Source organism: Rhineura floridana, chromosome 2 (genome assembly GCF_030035675.1).
Source record: "Rhineura floridana isolate rRhiFlo1 chromosome 2, rRhiFlo1.hap2, whole genome shotgun sequence".
Lineage (NCBI taxonomy): Eukaryota > Metazoa > Chordata > Lepidosauria > Squamata > Rhineuridae > Rhineura > Rhineura floridana.
Window position 1 is genome coordinate 155,385,246 of NC_084481.1, and position 24,831 is coordinate 155,410,076.

A 24,831-nucleotide genomic window follows, 5' to 3' on the forward strand; every position below is an offset into this window, starting at 1 on the left:
ATTGCTAGAGTGGGACAGAGTGCACCTGTCCCTACTCCCTCCCATTTCAATTCATGTCACACCTCTATATATTCAGGAGAAGAGTTCCATATATTTGGGAACCTGGGTTGTGTGTATCTTTGTGGTGTTAGATAAAGTGGGAGGAGGGGAGGCTTAATTTGTTAGTTCTCATTGACAGTGGTTGAGAGCTCATGCTAGACCTTACCCAGCCATCAGCATTCTGCAGCTACTAGAAATGTCTTCCAAAAATTTCCCTTTGCTACATTCTGTTTAAAGGCTTTGAGATGTCAGAATCCCAGGAACCACAGTGGGCTTTGCTACAAAATTCTTCTCCAGTCTTCTGGTGTTTTCTACAGCTAAATATGTTGATTGTTTGCTGGCAGCACTTTTGTTGACACTTAAGGAGCCAACCTAAAGTGGCACTGAAAACATTTTGGTCTGCATTTCTACTAAATGGTGGAGAGTCCCTAAAGCATGGACAAAGAACCTGTGGCTCTCCAGATCTTGTGGGATACCAGTAGGTACTGATAATGGGAGCTGTAGTCCAACAACATGTGGAGGTCCATTGATTCCCCACATTTGCCCTAAAGAGAAGAGACAGTTACCTTCAGAGTTGTGTGTATTCTGTATTTGTTTTAAAAAAACAACCAATTCTGCACCCAAAAAAAGTTTATTAATCACTTTTGAAAATATAGGCATGTGTATACATTTACATTATATAGTTCTGTTCTCAGTAGTCAACTTCCGTGGAATCCAAACTTTAATTGTGAGGTGGGAGCAAACGAGTAAAAGTGGACTCAACCGGAAGAGTCCTGCCAGGACCGGTGAGGCACAGAAAATAGTCATAGCAGAAAGCTATGGACAGCACTAGTGTTTGCCACACATTCCTAGCCTCTGCAACTGAAGCCCATCTTTGGCCCCTCATCAAATATTTTCAAGCTCAGAACCCACAACAGTTAATATAGCATGAGGAGAACCAAGATCCTCAAATTGCCCAATACAGTGGCAAGTACCATGATTGTAATAAGGGTGCATAGAACATACAGAACTGTGGGGATGGTTCTTGGCAGAGGGCAAAGGACAGGGAGGATCTCATTGCTTACATTGCTATGTGATTGGAGGAGGGGTGCCTGTGACTGAACAATTAGTTGGTGCAAGGTCACTTAACAGGTGGCAATTATATTTGCAGTTCCCTAAGAAAGTCAAAGGATGTCATCATAATAATACTCCTCCAAATCTGGCTCATCCCGCTTGCTCTTATGTACTCTGTGCAGCTTTTCTGATTCCTTCCGTTGTACCTGTCTTCGGAAATTGGGATGTTTTGGTTTAATGCCATAATCTATGAAAACAGAAGCTAGTAAGAGATGTGCATGGCAATGGAAGGATAGAAAGAGAGAATCAGAAGATGTGGAAGCTAAGCTGGGCAATGGGCAGTTATGATAGTTGTAGCCCACCAACATCTGGAGGGCACCAGGTTCCCCCTCCCTGCTCTAAGGATTGACTTATTGGAACCAATAGGGGAATCCTATGGTGTTTCAAGTCATATGGCCCTTGCTTACTGACAGCTGTTGTATACTTGCAGTGAGTCTAGACCTCCACTTGTTTTAGCTAAACAACAAAGATTAGAGGCATAGTGTCAAAAGCCAATCAAGAGTTTGCCATTATCCAACTGTGCCCCTCCCCTGCCAAAAATCAGTTTTAGTTTGCTTCAGTTACATAATAACTCCAGTCAGGTGAAATTGACAGGAGGGATTTTTCTTTCTTGAGAACCCATTCTGAAATAAAAACAGATGGTGCAGCTGTTATGAAAGAAACCTGTCCTTCTGTTTTCAGACACAGCTGAGCTTTCTTGTGGGCTTTGCTGGCCGGGGATGATGGAGTTCTAGTTCAGCAACATCTGGGGACCCAATATTGAGGAGGCCTGCTGTTCCAATAACCTGGAAGGGACTTTTATAACCAGTGCCTACATACTGACAACCTCTATGCCAGGGGTAGGGAACATGGTGCCCTCCAGATTTGGATTCCAACTCCCATCAGCCTCAAGCAGCATAGCCAGTGGTCAGAGATGATGGGAACTGTAGTCCATCAACATCTGGAGGACAACACATTGACTATCCCTGCCTAATGCCATGGAGTACGAACTGGAATTAATACATGCCATCCACCAAGCCAAAGTGCTGTTGCTGGAGCTCCAAGGGCGCAGAGAATTCCTCTGGGACAGATGGATTGAGCCTGCTGTAGAAGAGCACAAAGTCAGGAACTGTGATGATTGCTGCCTAAAGCCCTGAACTTACTGACTAGGAAAAAAATCACCACATGGTTATTTCCACACACTCCCACCCCAAATAATTTCTATATGGTGAGAGCACTAGCCCAGATGTGCAATTAAAAAGTCTATAATAAATTCTGCATAGTTAAAACTGTTCCCCAAACCTTGTTGTAAACCTTACACCATAATAGATTTCTTTAAAATATTTCTGCAGTACATATCTTAAGTCTCATATATTTGTATTAACCCTAAACATTCATCATATTAAAAGTGCCAAGACATTAGCTAGAGAACTGTGGATATACGTGAGATGTATGTACCAATGTGCATCCCCCATGCAGAACCATAATAGATGTCCACTTGGACATGCAACTGAATATTCATATTCTGGAACAATTACCCAGATGTAACCACTTCTTGTTTTTGTGAAAATTTATATTTCATTAACTAAGAAAGTGATCCCGTAGTCCCTGTAGATCATCCCAGGGGGTCATAGGATAGAGCAAATCTCCTTGTCCACCTATGGAGAGGTAAGTCCGCTGTTGGAGAACGAAGGCTGCCCTTACAAGACTTCCTGCCCCATACATAGAAACCTCCACTGTGCTTTGTTGTCAGTGTTTCTGTGACAGCAGAAACAACACAAATGCAATCTGCCAGCCTTGCATCAAATGCTTTGGGTCCTATCATTCCTCTAACCTACCCCCAATAATTATTTTGGGGGTGGGTGGGAGTTGAAGCTGGCTCTGAAATACTAGTTTCCCCTCCCATTGGACCAATGTGGGCTCGGCCGGACACAGGTTGCTCAGCAGGGTTTAGATTTCTCTGCCCATTGTTTTTGGATGGGAGAGCTGTCTTGAAAGGGTTGTATAGCCCTAAATGCCAGCATACAAATACCTAAATGAACAACGCTAAATTGAGGTGCTCATTGATGGTAACATCCTCTTACTCATGCTTTGTAGATAACCTCTTCCTGGAACTGCAAATAGCACATCATTATTTCTGCTTCCTTAAATACTGATTTAACAATACAGACTTCACATAGGTCCCTACCCTTCAAATTTTCATTTGTATTTTCTTGTTTTTGTGTGAATACTCCAAGGATACAAAATGCCCACTCCTCTCATTGAGTCACAGGGAGACCTGCTTTCTCAATCTCTCATATTCCATTTTCTTTTATCCCTTTCTATTTATAGTATCTTAATGAAAAGGAGTGCACAAACGTAAAATATCCTGGATAACTGTGGAGGATTTATTAAAGATTTTAATTCTTTCATTGCCAGTGCCACCCTTTTTCAATCTTGCATTTTCCTTCAGGACATGCAACAATGCAATGGTGTCAAGTATTTTTATCAGGGAGTTCCCATGAAAATCTAAGCTCTCCAATGAAGTAATACTGGGTCTCACCAGATAGGGGTTCATTTTTAAAGAAATTCACTATGCAAAACTAGTGATGACCATCACACAAAAATGTAATACAAGAATCATGCTATGAGTCATCCCAGTCATATGTGAGGATTACTATTTTCTCCTTTATAAAAATGTGCCTATTGGTAGTTTTTGAAACCTCACTTCTATGGTTTAGCTTCTTCCCAAAGAAAAATGACTGTAAGCAACACATTTGCAATTTTCTTTGGTCTCAGTACCAACAGGAGCAAAATGTGTCTAGTCCATTGGCAACTTAAATAGGAATCAGGGCATGTGAGATAGGTTTATCTACCTAGATGTTGAGCCTTTGGAAGATAATCCAACTGTTATCCATTGTTTTGTAGTGCCACAAGTTTCCTTTAGTATGGGGTGATGTCCTGAGAATGAAAGGTTGTTGCTGCATTAATCTGCTGGTGTGATTCCTAAAGAGGGGCAAGACAAGTGGCTTTCAGTTCAAATAAGCCACTTCTCTTCACCCTCAATTCCTGGCTACACCTTGGGGCAAGAGTCACCTATACAATCAGCTGTCCACCTTTTTTCTAACGAAGAGTGCACGACAATCAGCCAGCAACTGTTTTACCTTTGAAGACTTGGCATGGGCAGCACTCTCTCTGTCAGGAGAAGCAACAGAAGCAGGAGTCCCATCCAGCCTGTCAAACCCAATGATGGTGCCTAAATCTTCCTAGCTTTCATCAATGGAACTTAGGGCAGTTCTCAAAGCCTACTGTGTCATCACAAAGAGTAAAGAACACATGCAATACTGACTCCTAGGTAACAGGAAGTAACTCCTAAGAAGGAAAGGAAGGGCATATGTACAACTGTTTGGACCAAAACGCCCCCTCGCACAAAGTTGTACTTTTCCAAAGCTCAGTGGCCAAGTCCCATTTCACAGAAACAAGCTTCATTGCACATGATGTACTTGCCCATCCTAGAATTAATTAACTTTTTGAAATTTGATCTCGGGCATATTTGTTCCCATGTCCACTTCCCTCCCATGAAATCATATTTGCTACAAACCAGAGGAGATACCCAGCTGATGCTGCATCCTGGTCTCAGTGGTAAAGTATCAAAGTAACCAGCAAGTTAGGTAGCAGTGCGAGTTTAGCAGCACGGTGAGGAGGCTGATGTAGATTACACTCCCCCACCCTTTTTTTATTTGACAAATCCCAAGCTCCAGAGTAAATTAATTCAACAAGCAACAGACATGTAGGCAGAAACAGCAGCAGGGTTGAAAGGTCAGAGTATCACATGTACGCCTTGCTGGACAGAAGTCATGGGCAATGAGCTCCTGGCCCGCAGGAAACTGCATGCCCTTGAGTTAGGTTGGTGGATATAGCCTTCAGAGACATGTTAAAAGCATCTCTCTCACCCCAGCTGTCATGGAGGAGGATCTGTCAATTGCTCACATCAAGGTATCATAAGTAAGACATGTAGCACATGTCTGTGCCAGGTGAGGCACTGCCCTGAACAGTATGGCTCTCCCTGTATGGCTATGGACAAATCTCCACCAGGTGGAGGCTAGAATCCCATCTTCAGCTCCTAAGAGCTGACCAGAGAAGCATTTCTCTCTCAACCACTCTTTCTCTAAGTGGCAGAATTTAAATTCTCCATCTCTGTTCCCTTCTGTTTCTGTTCATTTAGGACCAGAAGAACTTTTATTTTTTCAAAATCAGGTTTCGATTGGTAAGCTATCAAAAGCAGGCTTCCCGTGAGCCTAACTGTTTGTCCCTACTACAAGACTATGGGGCAGGAAAGAAGGAGAAAATAAAGGAAGGCTTTTGTCCATTTCCAGTTTCTTGCTGGTAGTGATGGGATGGTCCATCATCTCACCCACAAATCTACAGCCTCTCCATAAGGAGGTGGCAGCATCTACCAGTTCCAAAGAAATAGGGACCAGACCTCAAGTTCCAGCAAACTTAGTAATATGAGTGTGCGAGGCATCTGGACCCATATGGCAGATTTTCCTTTATTGGCAAACTTGCTTAAATGCCCAGCAAGATTACTAATAGTTGACATCCACTAAAAAAAATCTGTTCCAGTGCAAAAATATTTTCAATCACAGGGAAAGGAATTCTATTACCAGATTTTTTTGTTTAACATCCTAACTCTCAGCCTCATGAAAACCCTATTCATAGGGTCGCCATAAGTTGGAATCGAAGGCAGTACATTTACATTTAACAATTAGAGGAATGTAGTAAATGGCTTAAAATGGAGCAGTTTCCCCAACTGTCTGTTACAGAGAGATTACTGCCAGCTTTGAGAAAAGAAATGTATAAGCTGAGCATCCTCAATCCTGTTTTTGGAGACTGGTGAGACTTCCAGATGGTTTGTGTGCCTTGACTTGTGCCAAGCCCTTCTATATAGCCTACCACTGTAGAAACCCAATAAATATTCTCAGAAGGGTGGCCTGTAAGTAAACATGGCCTTAGCAAGAAGAGCAGCATGATCAGATACTGTTAGTAAGTTGAGGAGGAAGGCAACACAAGCACTTTGTGTTGCATCTGTAGCTTTATAAGCAACATAGGATGGGGAGAGCTGATGAATCACTTTATTACTTATTGGATGTCTCACTTAGAGCAACCCTTCTGATTTATTTGACCAAGGCATCAGCTCTGGCCTTTACATTTCATTTGCTGAGAACTTAATTTTGCAGACATCAACCAATTTGCCAGGGCCTTTGGCCCTGCTTACTGGCAACAGGCAGATTGTTCTGCAAAGCCTTGCAGCAGACACTAGCTGTTATCAAGACAGCCTACAAGCTGTGGAACTTCTTATCTTCCACAGCAGGACAGAAAAGTAAGCAGGCTGGCAGAGAAGATCAGCACCCACAGCCCTTGGTATACCATGCTCCAGCTAAGTGGCATATGGACCACTGGAACTATGCCAGGGAAAAGCATTTCCAGGAACATCCTTGGCTCACTGCCTGAACTAGCCAAAGGGGTGCTCAGTTCTCTGCTAACCGTAGCATCATGTCACATACGTTTTTTACTGGGGAAGACAAAGGGGGAGGATAAGCCTGCCTGTGTACCCACAAAAAGGGTAAAAGGTTTGCATAAAGTGCACCAATGTCTTAATGTGAGCCTTGAAGCAGCTTTCCAGTGATAAGACCTTGGCCTTAGAATATGTGCCATAGATTAATTAGATTAGGTTAGATTAGATATGGATGGATGGATGGCTAGATAAGACAGTACATGTCCTCAGATGGCATCCCCAACCATACAATCCCACCCCGTGCATCTGAGCTGCAGGGAAGGCACACGTCCAGGTTGGTTTGAACACTAATCTCTCTCCCTTCAGCAATGAAGCACTGACAGTCACCGTGCAAAACTCTCTGCCTTCCACCCCACCTGGTCAGCTCCCAGAACGCCCAGAGACCTGGCTTAGAAGCAAGGGAGCTTACGCCATGTGGTGCATATCCCCAATATTCAAGAGTAAGACGAAATTATACTGTCAGTCACATTGAGACTATTTTTAGTAGTAGTAGGTGCCTAAGAAATAATAATAAAGCCCAAAAGCACTGCCAACTCCCAGCTTTATTAATTCATAGCCATAGAAAATGAATACAAAAAAAAGGGTCATTCTCCCCCCCCCCACTCCAAAACTAGTTATATCAGAATGGAAAGGGGAGTAGTATAGGAACTCTTTACCGTGTTCTTAGTTCACAGAAAGAGACTTTAAAAAAAAAGATGTGAGAAGAGCCCTTACTCTTCTCTTGGTAATCATTAGTATAAGCCACAGAAAGACATAAGTTGTGGTGCTGTCGTTTTTTAAAGTTTCACAATTGTCTCCATTGGTATAAAGTCATCCTCTCACCACAAGCTTCTACTTTTAGCCTGAGCCACCCCTGGACGTAATAACCCAAGCAGAGGCCAAGTCAACCCCAATTGTAGAAATAAATTTTCTGCCAGGCTGGCAAGTAATCCATCAATGGCCCTGAAATGAAGAGAAAAAATGTGAAAGCGAATTGGAAGACCTTAAAGCAACATGTTGGAAAGTGAATTTCTCAGATTTGCTTCCACAACGGCCCCTCCCTCTCAGTGTCCTGAGATCACCCTGCCCTGGAATTACAGATGGGTCATACTTAGGCAAGAGTATGGAGGGCAGGAAAAGGGACTGAATTTCTCACAGCTAAAGGAAGGCATGGTCAGCAGAATGTCAAATACATCATAGCATTGCTCAGTCCCTAAGCAATTGGGTCATGTCTTGACAGAAGGAATACTTTGAAGGAGGAAAACTCTGGCTTTAGTAATAAAACTGTTTTTCTTGTGACTCTCCACATTCTAGATTTTGCACAGAATCTTCATTGCCAAATCCTAAATGATGCTATTTATTCAGACAATTTGTAAGTCATGCCTTCATTCAAAACATGGATTCCAGGGTGGTGTGTGTTGTTAGGGTTTGGTTTTTTTAAGTACAATGCAGCATAATTTTCTTTTAAAAATCTGGGAACTAATAAAGCAAAAACTATTTAACCAACTAAGACAGTACAGTAAATTTTAAAAACATGGGCAAATAAACATATCTTAACCAGGCACTAAAAATAATACAATGTTGACACCACTATTACTTCCTTTGGAGGGAATTCCAAAGCACCCCCCCCATGTTAACCCTCATGACTGTAGAGACACACGTGATAATGGCAGGCAAAGGCTACAAAGCATTTTTAGGAGCTGTGCCCTATAGAGGATTTGAGACATTTCAAGACCCTAGCATCAAGTTTCCAAGCCTAGGATTTTTCCAGCCCTGCTCCTGTCCATACACTTTCAATATCCCTCATTTAAGCACAGGGTGAGTAGAATGTTCTTTGAACATACACACTAGCTGTCCCAAGACGAATGGAGGATCCTCCCCTATGGTTTCCTTAACCTTTATCAGCTTCTTTTAGAAAGACCAATTACAGCAGCCATGTACTTACGAGTGACCAAGCCAACTCCAGGGACATAATCTGCTAGCAGGCGCAGCAAAAAGAGGATTCTGCCCCTAAGGGAACAAGGAGAGACAAAAACAAACAGATGAGCCCATGGGGATGGCTTCTGTCTCAATGGGAAAAGGTCCCTGGAAATGCAGCAGCAGACAAAACCCATTAGGGTGTTGAATGCTCACAAGGGACATGTTTCAAGGGGTCTGCTTGCTTCACTCATTTAGAAACAGGAGGTTTCCCTATGGAGGTGGGGTTTTTGTTTCTGCTGAAGAGGGAAAAAGCCAGCCAGGCAGTCTTACTCAGAGTATCTGTCATAGAAGGGAGATCTCAGCAGGTAGTACAGTAGGAGGACAGTCCGGCGCCTCAGCTCCACACGCTCACGCTTATTAAGATCTTTCATGTCACTCAGTAAACTCAAGCTGCAGAAGGGAAAGCAGCAAAATCAGAAGGGCCAGGGTGTGTGGATGTGTTGAGTGCCAATCCTTGTCCATTCTCCCAAAGCAACCGCACCCCTTTCCTAATCATTTTTTTAAACATGAAATCAATTTAGGCCTCAAGCTTAGGCGTAATACTTGCTACCTGAAAGCGCTTTCCTCTCATCTCAGCTGTGAGGAATTCCACACATGTGCGCAAAGGCACTCTCTCTTTTCCTATTACTTGCAGGTTCCAAAACTGAGCATGTTGAAAATAGGGTCCAAAACTGGTGTTGAAAATAGGGTCCCAAAGGGATATCCTGGTTCGAATTAAGCCTGGTTCCATTTCTTATTTATTTATAAAAATATTTCTATACTGCTGTTTCATTAAACATCAAAGTGGTTTACAACACGTTAAAAAAACCCATAGAATAAAAAACATTAAAAATACAATAAAAACAAAGGTCAACTGTTATGAAAAAAGCATCTTCTTAATTGCCTGCATAAGTCTGGCAGAACAGAAAGGTTTTCAGCAGGCGCTTAAAAGTTTAAACAGAAGACGCCTGCTGATTCTCTGTTGGCAGAGCGTTCCAGAGAACTGGGCCGATGACACTGAAGGCTCAATTTCGTTAAATGAGCCGTGCCCTAAATGAGCCTCGCCAACTCGGGGAATGACTAAAGCCATTCCTGCAGATGATCTCAATGATCGAGCTGGGACATAAGGGTTCAGGTGGTTCCTAAGATACCCTGGACCTAAGTTGTTCAGGACGTCGTAAATTTATACAAGGAGCTTGAACCTTGCTCAGAAGTGGGCAGCCAGTGCAGATGTTTTAAAAGGGGTGTCACATGTGGCCAGCTATGGGCATAAAGAGGATAGAAGAACCAGGCACTATCTCTGTCCCAAACGATGAACCCCTACTTTTCCTACCAGCTATTTCCCTTTTAACTGTGAAGTGCATCCCTACTAGAGTAAAACACCCCCACATACACACAGCCGCTGATAATCATGTTAAAAAAGATAAAGATAAAATAAAATAGATCCAGGACTCTGAAGTGTTTTTCTCCAAACTTACCTTGCAATATCCAAGCTTGCCGATAGGAGCCAGGGTCTCCAAGATCTCTGTCCCCATAAACCTAAACTCATCACTATGTAATGAGAGTTAAGGACTGAACAGACAAGAGGCAAAGCCTATGAGAGCAGGACAACTTCCATGCAGTCATGTGAGCCCAGGCATGCTACAGCTGTTAAATTAACAAAATTATGGCTGTGTCAGAATAACAGGAAAAGTCAACTGGAGATCCTCTAAGCCTGGTGATTGAAGCAAAGGGCCCGTCCATACGACTGTATAATCTGCAATGTTATAGCTTTGTGTCTTCATTAATTCACCGTTGTCCATATGATGTTGCGAGCTAGTATGGATTTTCACATTCACAAATCCCTATTAGAAATACCACTGAAAAAACCAATATGCTTTCCTAAACCGATAATCAACTGCATTAACATCCGTGTGCTCAGATGCAATGCAGCAGACTTTCCTGCAATAGGTGGTCCATGGGTGTTTCTCTGTCATATACCAAGCCCCTTGTCTCCTTCCCACCCAACAGTACCATCTACAAACCTGCACGTGGGAATTAAAAAAAAAGATATTCTTTTCTGTGCTCTTCTGAAAAAGCGTGCAAAAAGCAAATGACCATTATGGACCAAGAACTGAAAAGGGGTGGACTTAGGGGAGTGGCCAATGCTAAAGCAATTTGAACAAAGAAAAAAGCCCACATGCGGGTTTTCACAATAATCTGACCACAAACAGGACATGTATGGATCTTGAGGCCACCAACCAAATATGGAAAACATGGATTTTATGGTTAGGTATGGATGAGCCCAAAGTCTTTAGAGCTTCCTGGGAGTTAAGCCCTCTTAACATGGACTAGATGTTCCACACTGGGCTGGAGCGCTCTCTAGTGGCATACAGGATACACTGCAGGGAGGATACAGTGGAGCAATGGGCGGGTGATGTAGACAGACTCCGCAATGGTTTCCTGGATGCTCAAGGGGGTCGGTGGCTGGTCTATCTCCATTGCTCTTCGGTTCTGCTCCTCCTCCCATTGCTGAGGTGCCCCCCAATGTCTGGAGTGGAGGGATGGGGCTAAAATAATCATAATAATCAAGAAAGGACATGGCTTTTCATGGATATCACACGTTGGATGAGCAACAATCAGGTTGTCTGCCCTCACTGTATTTATTTATTAATTTATTTAATTTCTATCCTGCCCTTCCTCCCAAAAGAGCCCAGAATGGCAAACACCAAAATGTGAAAAACAATACACTTTAAAATAAAAGAAAAAAGTACTTAAAACTTTTTAAAAACATTTTTTGTCTGTCACAATGTGCTGGGTTTTGAAATGGCCTTGCATGTACATGCATATGAACACACGCACACATGAAAACCTAGCCCCACAAGAGACTTACTAAAAAGATACTCACTGCTATTGAGGGATCTCAAGACGCGGCTAGAGCGCTTCCCCACGTATATCTGCTCCTTCCCTATCAGATTGCCCTCTGTATCTGTCAGGAAACAGATGGATGAGACCACAGCAAGAGCAAAAAGAGAAAGTGGCAAAGCATGGCAGGGAGGTGATATGGGTCCCACATTCTATAAAGTCTGTGAGAACACAGATATACAGCAAATGCTTTTATTTTTCTTTCAGAGCATAGTGGTTCAGTTCGGTATGATCTTCGTACAGTATGATCTTTTTAGCCACGGCTCTACAGGGCTGCTCTAATGCCCTTGTATTCAGGATAAACCAATAGGACTGATATAACCCTCTTACTGACTGAAAAGTTACCTTACAGAGCCCTCCATTATTTTCTTTCCAGACGCTCCATCAAAGTGGTATCATCCTCTCTAATTAGATCTGCATGAACACGCACATCCACAGAAATATCTGTGCACGCGGGGATCACTAGAAATGAAAGCTCACATGGAGCAATACAGAGAAACCACACACAAAAATTCTTTTTCTCAGAACTGGTGGATATGGAAGTCATTCAGTTGAATAGCATTTAGAACTTCCTTCCTGACTAAAGCCAAAGTGGTTACATCACACTTGACTCACCTTTCCGCTGCAACGACTGTCTCCTATCTAGAGGCAAAACAGGAGGAGAAGTCTGGATGCCAGTTTTGTACCAGAGCAGCAGCAGGAGGCGCAAGATGACTCTGTGGGTTAGAGCAAGTCAAGGGCTATAAACATCAGGCACAAAAGGGAAGCTGCAGCTTTACAGTCAAGAAGGTAGAAATACATCCACCTGTGCTTTGCCACTAAAAGACAATTCAAATATCCTTGCATTTGCAATCCTGTTTGGCAAATGCTCCTTTCTGATACAGCCATGATACCCAGCTCCTGACAGGAGCCTCATCACTAATTTCCAATATAGGCCCAGCATGAGTTCATGTGGAAGTGGCTATGTAAGGCTTCTCTCCTCTATGAAGGGTTTTGATGACTTACAAAAATGTGGTCACTGCTCATGAGGAATGGTTCATACGCTTTGAGTGCAGTTTGAGATCAAGTGGATTTACCAACAGCCCACAGGATGTGCTGATTGGCCTTGAGTAGCGCCTGCAAAACCAGTCTGGTTGAGATGACAAGTGGTCAGGCATCCCTTTCTCACATTTTACTGCCTAATGTGACACATACTTGTGTTGGATCACTTGAGCTGCACCCGCCTCTAAACTCACCCGCATCAACACCAAGGCTAAAGAGAGGACTTCCCAAGAAATTAACTGGCCTCTAAAAGGCCACCGGTGATGGTGCTGCGTGTGATGAGGCTCCTGTCAGGATGTTGGATACCAGAACTTTCAGCTAAAATTATTGGAGGAGAAGGGAGAATTAAGACAGCAGGTGAGGCATGAAGATGGACAGTAACTGGAGAAGGCTGGGGAAGTCTCAACGCACCTGTAAGGCATGCAGCTCCTTGGATGGGCCCAGATGGAATAAAATGCTGCCCGAGTACAAAGACCCAATCCAGTCCCATTATGAAGGGAGGGAACATTATACAAGTAGAACACACCCAATGTTCTCAGTGTCATACAGGAAGTGCCCAACCTACAGCATTGTAGCACCTTAACCCTAAAGATGTTCAAACCAGAAATCTCTTTTTCAAACAATTCACATATGCGTTCCTCGGATTCACAAGACACAATATTCCCTTCTTCCCCATACAACACTTACTTGGCTAGCTGGATGAGGACAATGATGGCCCATCGGCCAGTCTCACCCCACACTTTGGCAGCCCCCATCTCTGCAAAGACCTCCACGCATTCGAGGATGCTCAGCCACGTTAACAGTTTCTGTTGGGGAAGCGACTGCAAAGCAAGAGGCAGGTGAGTATGTACAAGACAAAGTGATCTGGCAGGATTCAGTGCATAGCCCAGATCCCCCTCTCAAATCAGCAAGACGATTCTGCTGGGGGTTGACAAGAGTAATGGGTCTCAGTCCCTTGTACAAAGGCAACTAAGTGGCTTCCAGCTTTAAATATTGTTCATTGTTATAAACCGCCCAGAGAGCTTCGGCTATGGGGTGGTATACAAATGCAATCAAGCAAGCAAGCAATACCCTCACTCCGATCGACCATGTTTCCAGAGCTGCATTTGACTGCAAGCAGAAAGTTTAGCAGAACTCAGGCTTTCTTAACTGCACTCTTACAACCAAGTTACAAATGAATGCCTTGGGACATATGGTGGGAACAAGTAACACGGGATGGTTACCATGCCCTGCTGGTACACTTCTCCTGGCAAGTCACTGCTGGATTAGCTCAGCCTTCACCAACCTGGTGTATTTCATGTACTAGCTAGGGTGATGGGAGCTGTAATCCAAAACATCTGGCGGGCACCAGATGTTGGCAAAGGCTGGATTAGCTGGATCTTTAAGATAATCAGTGACATATTCCTCACAAGCACATGAAGCGGTACAGTAAGAGCCAGTTAATCTGCATAATTTATTATAACTGCAACATCATATCATTTATTTTGACTGTCCCCAATGACTGAACAACCTGTTCCTTTGTCTCCAAGCCTTCTATGCTACCCTCACACCCTCAAAACTTTTATTTAAACCTACCATCAAAAGCTGAAATTCTTACGGAAGAAAATCCTCAAGATTTCCATGTCAGAATTTAGTTTCCATACTAAATCCATACTGGATTCTGAATGGCTCAAGGAATTGGTGTCATTCACAGTATAAACCAGAAGTATTCCTGGAGGCCACTGTAACTTTCATCACCCTTCCAGAATGGTGTGGCGTCCCATGCTGCATAATGCAAGCAGAGAAGGGCTGGTGGATGCCCAAGACTGAACAAGATAGCAGCTTCAGAACTTATGTGCCAACAGAATGGAATGCAAGTGCCAAGTTCTAGTCCCCCGACATGGGATACCGAGACTGTGCCCTACCGCCATTCTCCTCTTGCACAGAAAAGATTCTTACCACAGGGAGGGATGGCTGCAGCTCCTTCTGAAGTATCCAGTCATTGAGCAGCACCAGCAAATTGGAGGTGGAATAAACTGAAAAATGGGAAGGAGGAAAAGGCACAAAAACAACCACCGTTTAGAAACAGGAAAAGAAAAAGGTCATTGATTAAACAATTGTCTCTTTTAAAGGATATACTACATGAAGATAAGCCATCACTGCCATCTCTGGGCTAGATCTTCCAAGTTACACAACTTTATCAGTTGCCTATAAGTAGCCAAGTGTCTTGGCCCCCCTTCCATACTCTAGTGCAAAGGGGAAAAAACAGATCGGTCTTGCCCTTGGCACGTTATATCCATTGGTACTCTCAACTTTATCACCCTAAATGCTATTTCAGAATAGCTATATTTTTCCTTATAGTCTTTGGAATACCTTGGTCCAGAGCCAGATTGATAGCACCAAGCAAATATTCTGACCCCGTTAAAATAGGGTAGGTGTTGTAACAAGAATTAGCAGAAGCAATGCAAATAAAAAATAGCCAGTATTTTTTTTATGACTGAGACATATGGGATCTGATCATCATCTTCACTGAGTGAACCTAGCCATTTCCTGGCAGCTACCTAGGGAATCAGTTAAGAAATGTGTTTTAAAAAAATTAAAATATTTACATGGCTTCTTTGAAAGTAAACTGAAATCTGACAAGAATGAGGTTCTGTTGGTAGGTGATTCTTGTGTCTGCAAGATGGGGAGAAAATCTGGATGGAATTGCACTCCCTTTGAAGAAATTGGTTAGTAGTTTGGGAGTAATCCTTGATCCATCTGTGTTGCTTGAGCTCCGGGGGGAGGGGCTCATTGACTCTGGATGATTCACCAACCGTGCCCCTTTCTGGATCAGAATAGCTTGGGCATGATGATCCATGCTCTAATGATCTAAAGACTGGACTTTTATTATTATTATTATTATTAATCCCACCCTTCCTTCCAGTAGGAGTCCATTTTGTAAAGTGCTCTACTTGGGGCTGCTCTTGAAGATGGTCTGCAAGCTGAAGCTAGTGCAGAATGCCACTGCTAGATTACAACACAGTATGGTAAGGTGAGATCACATTACAACTATCCTTTGGGAGCTACAGTGCCTTCCTATTTGTTGCCAAGCTCAATTCAAGTTCTCAACATTAGCATATAAAGCTCTAGACGACTTGGGCTCAAATACTTAAAGGAGCACTTCCTCCTTTGGATTTTAGGTGTTGCATATTGTGCACTGCCCTAAAATTCTTCTGGATGAAAGGCAGTCTAGAAAAACACGTAAGAAATAAGCAGCCTACATAAAACACAAAACTACAATACAATAAAATAAAAATTACTGGGAAAACTGCAACTAATAAAACAGGCAACCAACTCAATGTTACTAAAATATAATCAAAACCAACAGCAAAAGCAGTCTAATAATTTTAAAAAGTCTTCCAAGGGAAAGTAAATGAAAACTGAGTCTTCAGATCATTCCAAAAGGTCTGTAATGTTGAAGTACAACTGAGCAATGATTTCCAAAGCCATGGGCCACTGCAAAGAATGTCCTCTGCCTCGTACCTATATATGTGCCCCCCTACTATTTTTTCATATGAGTGAATGGTCCTTGCTAAGGAAGAGGTTTTTCCAAACTAAGCTCATTCACTCTGCACTAAAACCACTGAATAATCTAGACTCTGCATTAAGCATTCTCCTTAAGGCTCCCTTTAGACCAGCGATTCCCAACGTGGGCGGTAGTGCCCCCCTGGAGGATGTTACAGCCTTTCAGGGGGGCGTTGGTGTGACTACAAATTTTAGGGGGGCGTTTGGGTTCATTAGGGGGGCGTTGACATTTGGCGGTCTGATGCAACAGTTGAAGCATTTAATTTTAATTTCATTTAATACACAAATCATTAATTTTTAAACTGTTTTGTCCCCAGTTAGAATGTATTTAATAGTCTCAATTCATGGAAATAACACTATAAATAGTGTGTGGTCTTTAGTAAAGAAATTCTGAATAGTGGCCAGTGTCATATCAAGGAATGAGGATATTAGCCACGCTCCGGCACTTGGTAATGTTCCGATGCTGTCTTGAGGGATGTTGGAACCAATCACGAGAGAGTGTTTGATAAGCTGGGTGTATTGGTGGAGGGTGCATTCTTCCAATGGATGAGTGCCGTGTGCAAACGGGTGACACAGACAGTCAGTTATTTGCTGGTTTTCTTCAGGAATGGGACACTCGCTACCCGTTGTTTCTGTGATGTTTAAATGAACTTGTTTAATGAAACAATGCCAGTAAACTGAATGAGTTTGTTGTTAAGTAACACATACTGTGTGGACTTAATTAGTTTTTGCTTATGTTTTTAGGATTTGTGAAATAAGAAACAACTCCTATATCTGCAATTTATTTCTTGCGTGTAACTATGTATGTATATTAATAAATCATACTAAAAATTCAATGTGTAATCTAAGTGCAATAAAAAGGCATGATAAAAACGATCAGTAATAATCATTGAAAATACCTTTTATGCATTACTCATATTTTAAGGGAAGAATAGAAATGCTTTGGCATATACTTAAATCTGAGGGGGGCGTTGGGCACAAAAAGATTTTGCAAAGGGGCGTTGGGTCAATAAAGGTTGGGTAATGCTGCTTTAGACCATAATCTCCTGACAAAGCACATTATCTATACCACATAACATAGTTCTGGGATCCCACCGCCATTCTCCAGCTGTACTTACCCAACTCAGACAGTTCATGAGAGTCAGAAAACCGACCTAGAAAGAAAGCATACATAAGACATGAGCTGCTACTCCATGCTCTCCTGAAAACAGTCCAAACAGGTCTTCTGAGGGAAAGCCTGAGGCAACACTGACACAAATACACTCCCGTGTTGCTCAATCAACCTGGAGGTTAAACTTTCTCACAGAACCCTACATCTACTCTGAGCCTTGCATCTTCTTAACAGAGAGCACCGTTGCAGATTCATCAACAAGAGGTGACGTTTCACAGGTTAGTGACAGATGATGATTCTTCCATTTGTGTCTTTTTGCCATATTATTTTAAGATTGTAATCCCAGGTTTTCTTTATATTTTACATACATGGGGGCCAGGGTGAATCCATGGTTTAAACAGTATAGTCAGAACTAGATTAAAAATACTGATTTTTCTGGTGAACCAATAGGCAAATCACTTTATTTTGGTTTTAGATGTTTTCCTGATCAGGTATGCTGCTACCTTGGGCCAGATGATGGCTACAATTTGGTTCTATCACCACCCTCATTAACTGCAAAAATCTGGAGGTGGTCTAATACGGAAGGTAGTTTGAAAACATTTTCCTGTGAGCAGAGGGTAGATGTCTGCTTCATAAAATAATGCAGAAAAGATGGGTTGTATCTAATGAAACCATTGTGCTTGTGGAATGACTTCTGCTTATGCAACAGAACTCCTTTTTGCTTTCTTCTCTGCCCCCCCAATCTGCTCCAGATGGTTGGGGGAATTCCCACAGCTGATTTGGGGGAATCATAGAATAGTAGAGTTGGGAGGGGCCTACAAGGCCATTGAGTTCAACCCCCTGCTCAACGCAGGAATCCAGCTTAAAGCATACCCAACAGGTAGTTGTCCAGCTGCCTCTTGAATGCCTACAGTATTAAGGGAGCCCACCACCTCTCTAGGTAATTGGTTCCATTGTCGAATCACTCTAATAGTTAGGAATTTTCTCCTGATGTTCAGCCAAAATCTGGCTTCCTGTAACCTGAGCTCATTATTCCATGTCCTGCACTCTGGGATGATTGAGAAGAGATCCTGGCCCTCCTCTGTGAGACCTTTCAAGTACTACAAGAGTGCTGTTCTATCTCCCTTCAGCCTTTTCTTCTCAAGACTAAACATGCCGTTATTTCAGTCTCTCCTCATAGGGCTTTTGTTTCCAGGGAGATACAGAGGAAGGAGATGGAGGGAAATATCCATTGAGCAATGACTTTGTTGCATACCACTTGGTATATTTACTCTCCAAGATGGGATATGGTTTTAACTTAAATATCATTATATTGTCTTGCAACCAACATATCCTCAGTCCTGCAAGCCTCATTTTATTTGTGACAGTCTGGATAGGAGTCATCTATAGATATTCTGTATTTGGACTTTCAAAAACCTTTGTCAAATTCCCTTTTCACAGGCTCCTCAGAAAAAGTGGAATATGGAACAAGGAGGACTTGTAGCATGGTAAGTTCATGGTTCTGGTGTACAAAGCCCTATACAGGATACCTGAAAAACCATCTTACCCCTTATATACCCAGTTGATCACTGTGCTCTGCAGGTGAGGGCCACCTGCAGATACCATCTTATCAGGAGGTCTGTTCCGCACAACATAGGAAATGGACCTTTAGTGTAGTGACACTTACCCTTTGGAATTCCCTCCCCTTAAATATTAGACAGGCACCACTTCTGTTATCTTTTCTGCGCCTACTGAAGACCTTCCTCTTTCAACAAGCCTTTTAAGTAGAGACTTTATCCCAGTCTGTGCTGGAATTGCTTTTTAATATGTTTTTAAAGCTTTTTTAAAAAAAATATTTTTAAAGTTTTTAAAAATGTTTTTGAAGATGTTTTGTTTTAATGTTATTAAGGATGTTTTGTTTTAATATATTTTAAAGTGTTTTTATTATGTTTTAGAATGCTTTTATTGCTTTTGTTTGCTGCCCCGGGCTCCTACTGGGAGGAAGGGTGGGACATAAACAATAAAATGAATGAATAAATAAATAATAAATAGATGGTATGAATAAACAGACAGTTTTTGGAATGGAAAGGATTAGGCAGTGAGACTCCCCAAGGATCTGTATTGGGATCTACTTCAATTTATTTAAATATCTGGAGTCAGCAACGAGGCAGCCAAGTTTGCAGATGAAGCATTCACAATGATGTAAACTGAAGCAGACCATGAAAAACTCCAAAAGGATTTCTCAAGAACAGAAAACAAAACGGCAGAGGAAATGCAGCACGAATATAGATAAAGACATGCAGAGTGGGGACACACACACACACAAAACAAACTCCTAGCAGGGGCACCCAAGGCGGAATGGTCAAAGCTGAGACACCAGATTAAGATGCATCCAGACTCAGAGAAAGGCAATGGTAAACCACCTCTGAATACCTCTTACCACGTAAACCCTATGAACAGAGTATCCAAAATGCAACACGAGATAGTGCTGGAAGATGAGACCCCCAGGTCAGAAGGCACTCACTGAGCTACTGGGGAAGAACAAAGGACAAGTACGAGTAGGGCTGTGACTAATGACACCACTGAGTCAAAGCCGAATGGAAGCTCAGAGGCCGATGCGCACAGACGCGAAAGAAGAGTCAGGAGTTGTACAACATACACAATAGGAACATAGCATGTGAGAAGCATGAACTAGGGAAAGTTAGAAATTGTCAAGAAATGGAACCCATCAACATTACAATACTTGGTATGAGTTAATTAAAATGGACGGGAATGAGACACTTTCAGTCAGGCAACTACAAAATATTTTATGCAGGAAATGAGAAATTAAGAAGAAATGGGGTTGCTTTAATAGTGGGAAGTGATATAGCAAAAGCACTTAGGAGCTATAACACAAGGTCTGAGCATGTGATATCAATGAGATTTAATGGGAAACCTATTAACATAACCATCATCCAAGTCTATGCTCCCATGGCAAACAAAGAAAAGGAATTGGAGAGATTTTACACAGAAGCACATGAAGAAATTGATCACACACCAAAACAAGATGTTCTCATAATCATGGGGGACTGGAATGCAAAAGTAGGCAACAGAGAAGAATTAGGAATTGTGGGGAAATGGGGCTTAGGAGATAGAAATGAAGCCGGTGAAAGCCTTATTGAATTCTGCGAAGCCAATAATTTGTTTTTTGCAAACACATTTTTTGAGCAACTGTACATGTGGACATCACCAAATGGTCAACATAGGAATCAAATTGATTATATAATTGGAAATAGAAGATGGAGAAGTTCCATACTTTCTGCAAAAACAAGACCAGGAGCAGACTGCAGTACAGATCACAAAGTGGTCATATCGAAAATCAGAGTAAAGCTAAAGAACAACAACAAAGCAATCGTAATGCCAAAATACAATTTAAATAACATCTCAGAAGAATATAAAGATCAAATAAGGAACAGGCTTTAAACTTAGTTGATAGAGAACCAGATGTACTATGAAGTCAGATACATTATCAGGGAAGAATGCAAAAAGACAATACCTCTAATTTAAAAGACAGAAAGACCTCAATGGATGACTGACAACACTCTTAAAATTGTTGAAGATAGAAGGAAAGCAAAAGGAGATAGAAACAAGGTCAGAACTCTAAATGCAATAACACAACGACTAGTACGTAGGGACAAGGAGACCTATTACAATAGTTATTGTAAAGAAATAGAAGAGGACAACAAAAAAGGTAGAAAAAGAGCCCTATTCCAAAAGGTTAGAGAAAGGGAAATTTAAATCAGGAGTAGGGATGTTGAATAATTGGGGAACACACTGTCTGACTGAGATGAAATAAAAGCAAGATGAAAGCAATACACTGAAGAGCTCTGAAAAAGAGATGCAAGGATGACAGATTCATGCATGGAAGAACCATATGATGAAGAACCAGAAATTGTAGAATGTGAGGTGAAAGCTGCTCTTAAAATACCTAGAAGAAACAAATAATAAGGAACAGATGGCATACCAATAGAGTTGCTACAAGTTACTGGGACTGAATTTGTCCAAATTTTGACAAAAATCTGTCAACAAATATGGAAAACTAAACAATGGCCCACAGACTGGAAGTGTTTAATATATATCCCAATTCCAAAGAAAGGGGATCCTAGGGAATGCAGTAATTATCGAACTACTGCCATAGTATCCCATGCAAGTAAAGTAATGCTCAAGATTCTACAACAAAGGCTCTTACCATATATGGAGCGAGAAATGCCAGACATCCAAGCTGGAGTTTTAAAAGGAAGAGGTACCAGAGATCATATCACAAACATACACTGGATAATGGAATGGACCAAGGAATTTCATAAGAAAAATACCCTGTGCTTTGTAGATTACAGCAAAGCCTTTGATTGTGTAGATCATGAAAAACTATGGAATACTTTAAAAGAAATAGGGGCGCCACAGCATCTGATTGTCCTGATGTGCAACCTATACTCTGGACAAGAGGCTACTGTAAGGACAGAATATGGTGAAACCGATTGGCTCCCCATCAAAAAGGGTGTGAGACAGGGGTGTATTTTATCACCCTATTTGTTTAATCTATATGCAGAACATATCATACGGAAAGTGGGATTCAGCCAAGATGAAGGAGGTGTGAAAATTGGAGGGAGAAATATCAATAATTTAAGATATGCAGACAGTACCATACTACTAGCAGAAACCAGAAATGATTTCAAATGAATGCTGATGAAAGTTAAAGAGGAAAGCACAAAAACAGGACTACAGCTGAACGTCAAGAAACTAAAGTAATGACAACAGAAGACTTATGAAACTTTAAAGCTGACAATGAGGACATTGAACGTGTCAAGGATTATCAACACCTTGGCACAGTCATTAAGCAAAATGGAGACAATAGTCAAGAAATTAGAAGACGGCTAGGACTGGGAGGGCAGCTATGAGAGAACTAGAAAAGGTCCTCCAATGCAAAGATATCTCACTGAACACTAAAGTCAGGATCATTCAGACCATGGTATTCCTGATCTCTATGTATGGATGCAAAAGTTGGACAGTGAAAAAAGCGGGTAAGAGAAAAATCAACTAATTTGAAATATAGTGTTGGTGGAGAGCTTTGTAGATACCATGGACCATGAAAAAGACAAATAATTGGGTGTTAAAACAAGCTAAACCAGAACTATCATTAGAAGCTAAAATGATGAAACTTGGGTTATGCTTTGCACACATAATGAGAAGTCATGGTTCACTAGAAGAGACAATGATGCTGGGGAAAAACAGAAGGGAGTAGAAAATGAGGAAGACCAAACAAGAGATGGGTTGATTCCATAAAGGAAGCCCCAGACCTGAACTGACAGGATCTGAACAGGGTGGTTTATTACAGATGCTTTTGGAAGTCGCCGATTCATAGGGTAGCCATAAGTCAAAATCGACTTGAAAGCACATAACAACAAACCAAGAAAGATATCTTCGGGTTATGTTGAAACAACAACACAGTGAAAAAGTAAAATTTCATGTTTGGGATTATTAGGATTAAAAGAAAGTGAGAAGTATCATGATGCCTTTATGTGAACTGATTGTGCTTTCACTTCAGAAACACTGCTATAGTTCTTGGTACCTAGACTTAAGAAGGGCTTTTACAGCGAAGGGCAACCAAAAATATCAAACTGCTGGAATATGGTCCCTTCAACGACAAGCTAAAATGTTTGACGTTTTGAGTCGGGGGGGGAGAAGACAATTGTGATAATGTGATAGAAGTTTATAAAATGATAAATGGTACAGAGAGAGTGGATACATTTTTCTCCCTACCTCATAACAGAAGAATTCAGAGGTCACTCAGTGAAGCTGATTGGCAGTAAATTCAGAACACACAATTAACTCATGGAATTTACTCCCCCAAGATGTGGTAACGGTCACTGGCTTAAAGATTATTTATTTGAAACATTTGTACCCGCTCTTCAGCCAAAAAAGGTTGCAAGGGTGGTTTCCATAAGAAAAATAACAAACAAGTTAGCTCTTGTCTGCAAGCTTACAATCTAAAAGACAGAAGATAAAAAGAAAAAGGGGGAGGAATGAAGGGCTTCCTTTGAGGTATTTGGCTGGTCACCATTGGAAACAAAATGCTGGACCAGGTGGACCCTTGGTCTGATCCAGTGGGCTCTTCTTAGGTTTTTATGGATTGGAAAGCAACTGTCCTCTTGCTGCCCATGGTTGTAACAGAAATGACCTGCAAGGGTAACAGATCAGAGCTGTCTTGGAGCATCAAGTGTAATCTGGGCACTTTCCAAATAGGAGACTATCACACCAGTGATTGAAATCTGCAGCTGTCCCGGCATTGTGATTTGGCCTTGATGCTGCAGGCATTTAACAGGTAAGTCAGTACAGACTACGGTGAAAAACAGAGGAAGTGACAAAGGACTTCCTGAAGAACACACTAAAAAAAGTTTTAAAGCTTAAAAAATGGGGTTCAGTAGCAGAATGCAAAGGAAAATGATAAAAACAGAACTCCCCACAAATCAGAATCCTGAACTCTATAGGAGAGCACCATTTCCTCTATCTCTAGGAGTTGCCATCTCCTGTTGTGGCACAACTCCCGTTCGTTTAACAGCTATGTGATATGCTGATATTCAGGAGGCAACGTTTTCTTCCATCACTGTATCGCCATGCTGGGGAAAACTTCACCTGTCAGACTTCTGCCTGCCATGCAGCCGTAAGATACACATGATCTCTGCCAGAGAGAAATAAATCGTAACCTTTGCCTACGACCATTCGCGCAGTGGAGAAGAGAGGCTCGGATTCCTGGGTCCCCAGGTCTTCCCTCACCCAGGCTCCTGCCCCGCCCCCTCAATACCTGGCAGCAGGTAGGAGAGGCCCCGCACGGCGCTCTCCAGCTGTGTAGTGGCCGCCGGATGCCGCTTCACGTAGTCCTGATAGCGGTAGCACAAGTGCCGCAACCTCCCTACCGGCCCCTGCGCGGATCCAGCCATGGCTGCCCAGTAACAGGGAGACACAAACGCTCGCGCACAACTCCGTTCTCGCCGCCGCCACACCGTCGTCCCTCTAACCCGCTCGGAGAACGCTTGGTCTCACTCGCTCTTCCGGGTCGGACTCTGCTTTCGGGCACGCCCCCTTTTCTTCTCCTCCTCCTGGCCCTGCTCTTCCCCTCCTAAGCCTCCGCGCCTGCGCACCACCTGACCCTGAGATGGAGAGAAACAAACCAATCGAGTGCCGAGCAAACGAACGGGAGGGGAAATGAGTCGAGCACGGAGTGTCTCGGATGAGCAGGTGCCGACTTGGAGGAGGAGATTCTTAAAGGGTTAGAGAGAGGGAGACGAGAGCGCGAGTGTGGTGGTGGTCGCCTCCTCCCCCCACCCCACCTAGGCGTGAGTATTGGATGGTGGCGAAGTGGGTGCGCTCGCTGTCAGTGCAGAACTCCGAGAAGGCTTACTGTGGAGCATCCATGAGTAACTCAGTCCTGGCTCGGCAGGGACAGTGCTTGGTGCTCCTCGGCAGGCGTGGCTGCCTCTGTGGCAGGCAGGTGCCTCGTCAGGCTATGCTGTCGACAGCGCGCTCACTTTTTGGAAGATGGGCATGAGGAGGGGGGAAGCGCGCGCGCGTGTGTGTTGGGAATTAGTCTGGA

At 42.6% G+C, this 24,831-nt stretch overlaps 3 protein-coding genes across 13 annotated transcripts in view; 1 reads left to right on the top strand and 2 right to left on the bottom strand.

The window, feature by feature from the left end:
* Positions 1 to 660: 660 nt before the first annotated feature.
* Positions 661 to 7,109, bottom strand: FREY1 (Frey regulator of sperm-oocyte fusion 1). The gene is made up of 3 exons (XM_061610867.1): positions 4,275 to 7,109; positions 2,159 to 2,235; positions 661 to 1,339 (listed from the first exon to the last, which is right to left on the bottom strand). The coding sequence occupies exons 1-3, from the start codon at positions 4,337 to 4,339 to the stop codon at positions 1,203 to 1,205; spliced, it is 279 nt and encodes a 92-aa protein (XP_061466851.1). The 5' UTR covers positions 4,340 to 7,109; the 3' UTR covers positions 661 to 1,202.
* Positions 7,110 to 7,209: 100 nt separating this feature from the next.
* PEX16 (peroxisomal biogenesis factor 16) lies at positions 7,210 to 24,775 on the bottom strand. Its single transcript, XM_061610866.1, has 12 exons — positions 24,640 to 24,775; positions 24,043 to 24,388; positions 17,233 to 17,268; positions 14,507 to 14,583; positions 13,256 to 13,389; positions 12,143 to 12,243; positions 11,511 to 11,591; positions 11,020 to 11,172; positions 10,102 to 10,174; positions 8,915 to 9,034; positions 8,610 to 8,674; positions 7,210 to 7,627 (listed from the first exon to the last, which is right to left on the bottom strand). Exons 2-12 carry the CDS (start codon positions 24,176 to 24,178, stop codon positions 7,569 to 7,571), a joined length of 1,035 nt encoding a protein of 344 aa, XP_061466850.1. The 5' UTR covers positions 24,179 to 24,388; positions 24,640 to 24,775; the 3' UTR covers positions 7,210 to 7,568.
* Positions 24,417 to 24,831, top strand: part of LARGE2 (LARGE xylosyl- and glucuronyltransferase 2) — a 96,316-nt gene continuing 95,901 nt past the window's right edge. For 8 of the 11 annotated variants that reach the window (XR_009760659.1, XR_009760661.1, XR_009760671.1 and 5 more), the window contains exon 1: positions 24,417 to 24,574. The gene's annotated coding sequence lies outside the window, so the exon portion shown is untranslated. The remainder of the gene's footprint in view (positions 24,575 to 24,831) is intronic. The other 3 variants (XR_009760675.1, XR_009760672.1, XM_061610858.1) reach the window with 1 other exon arrangement.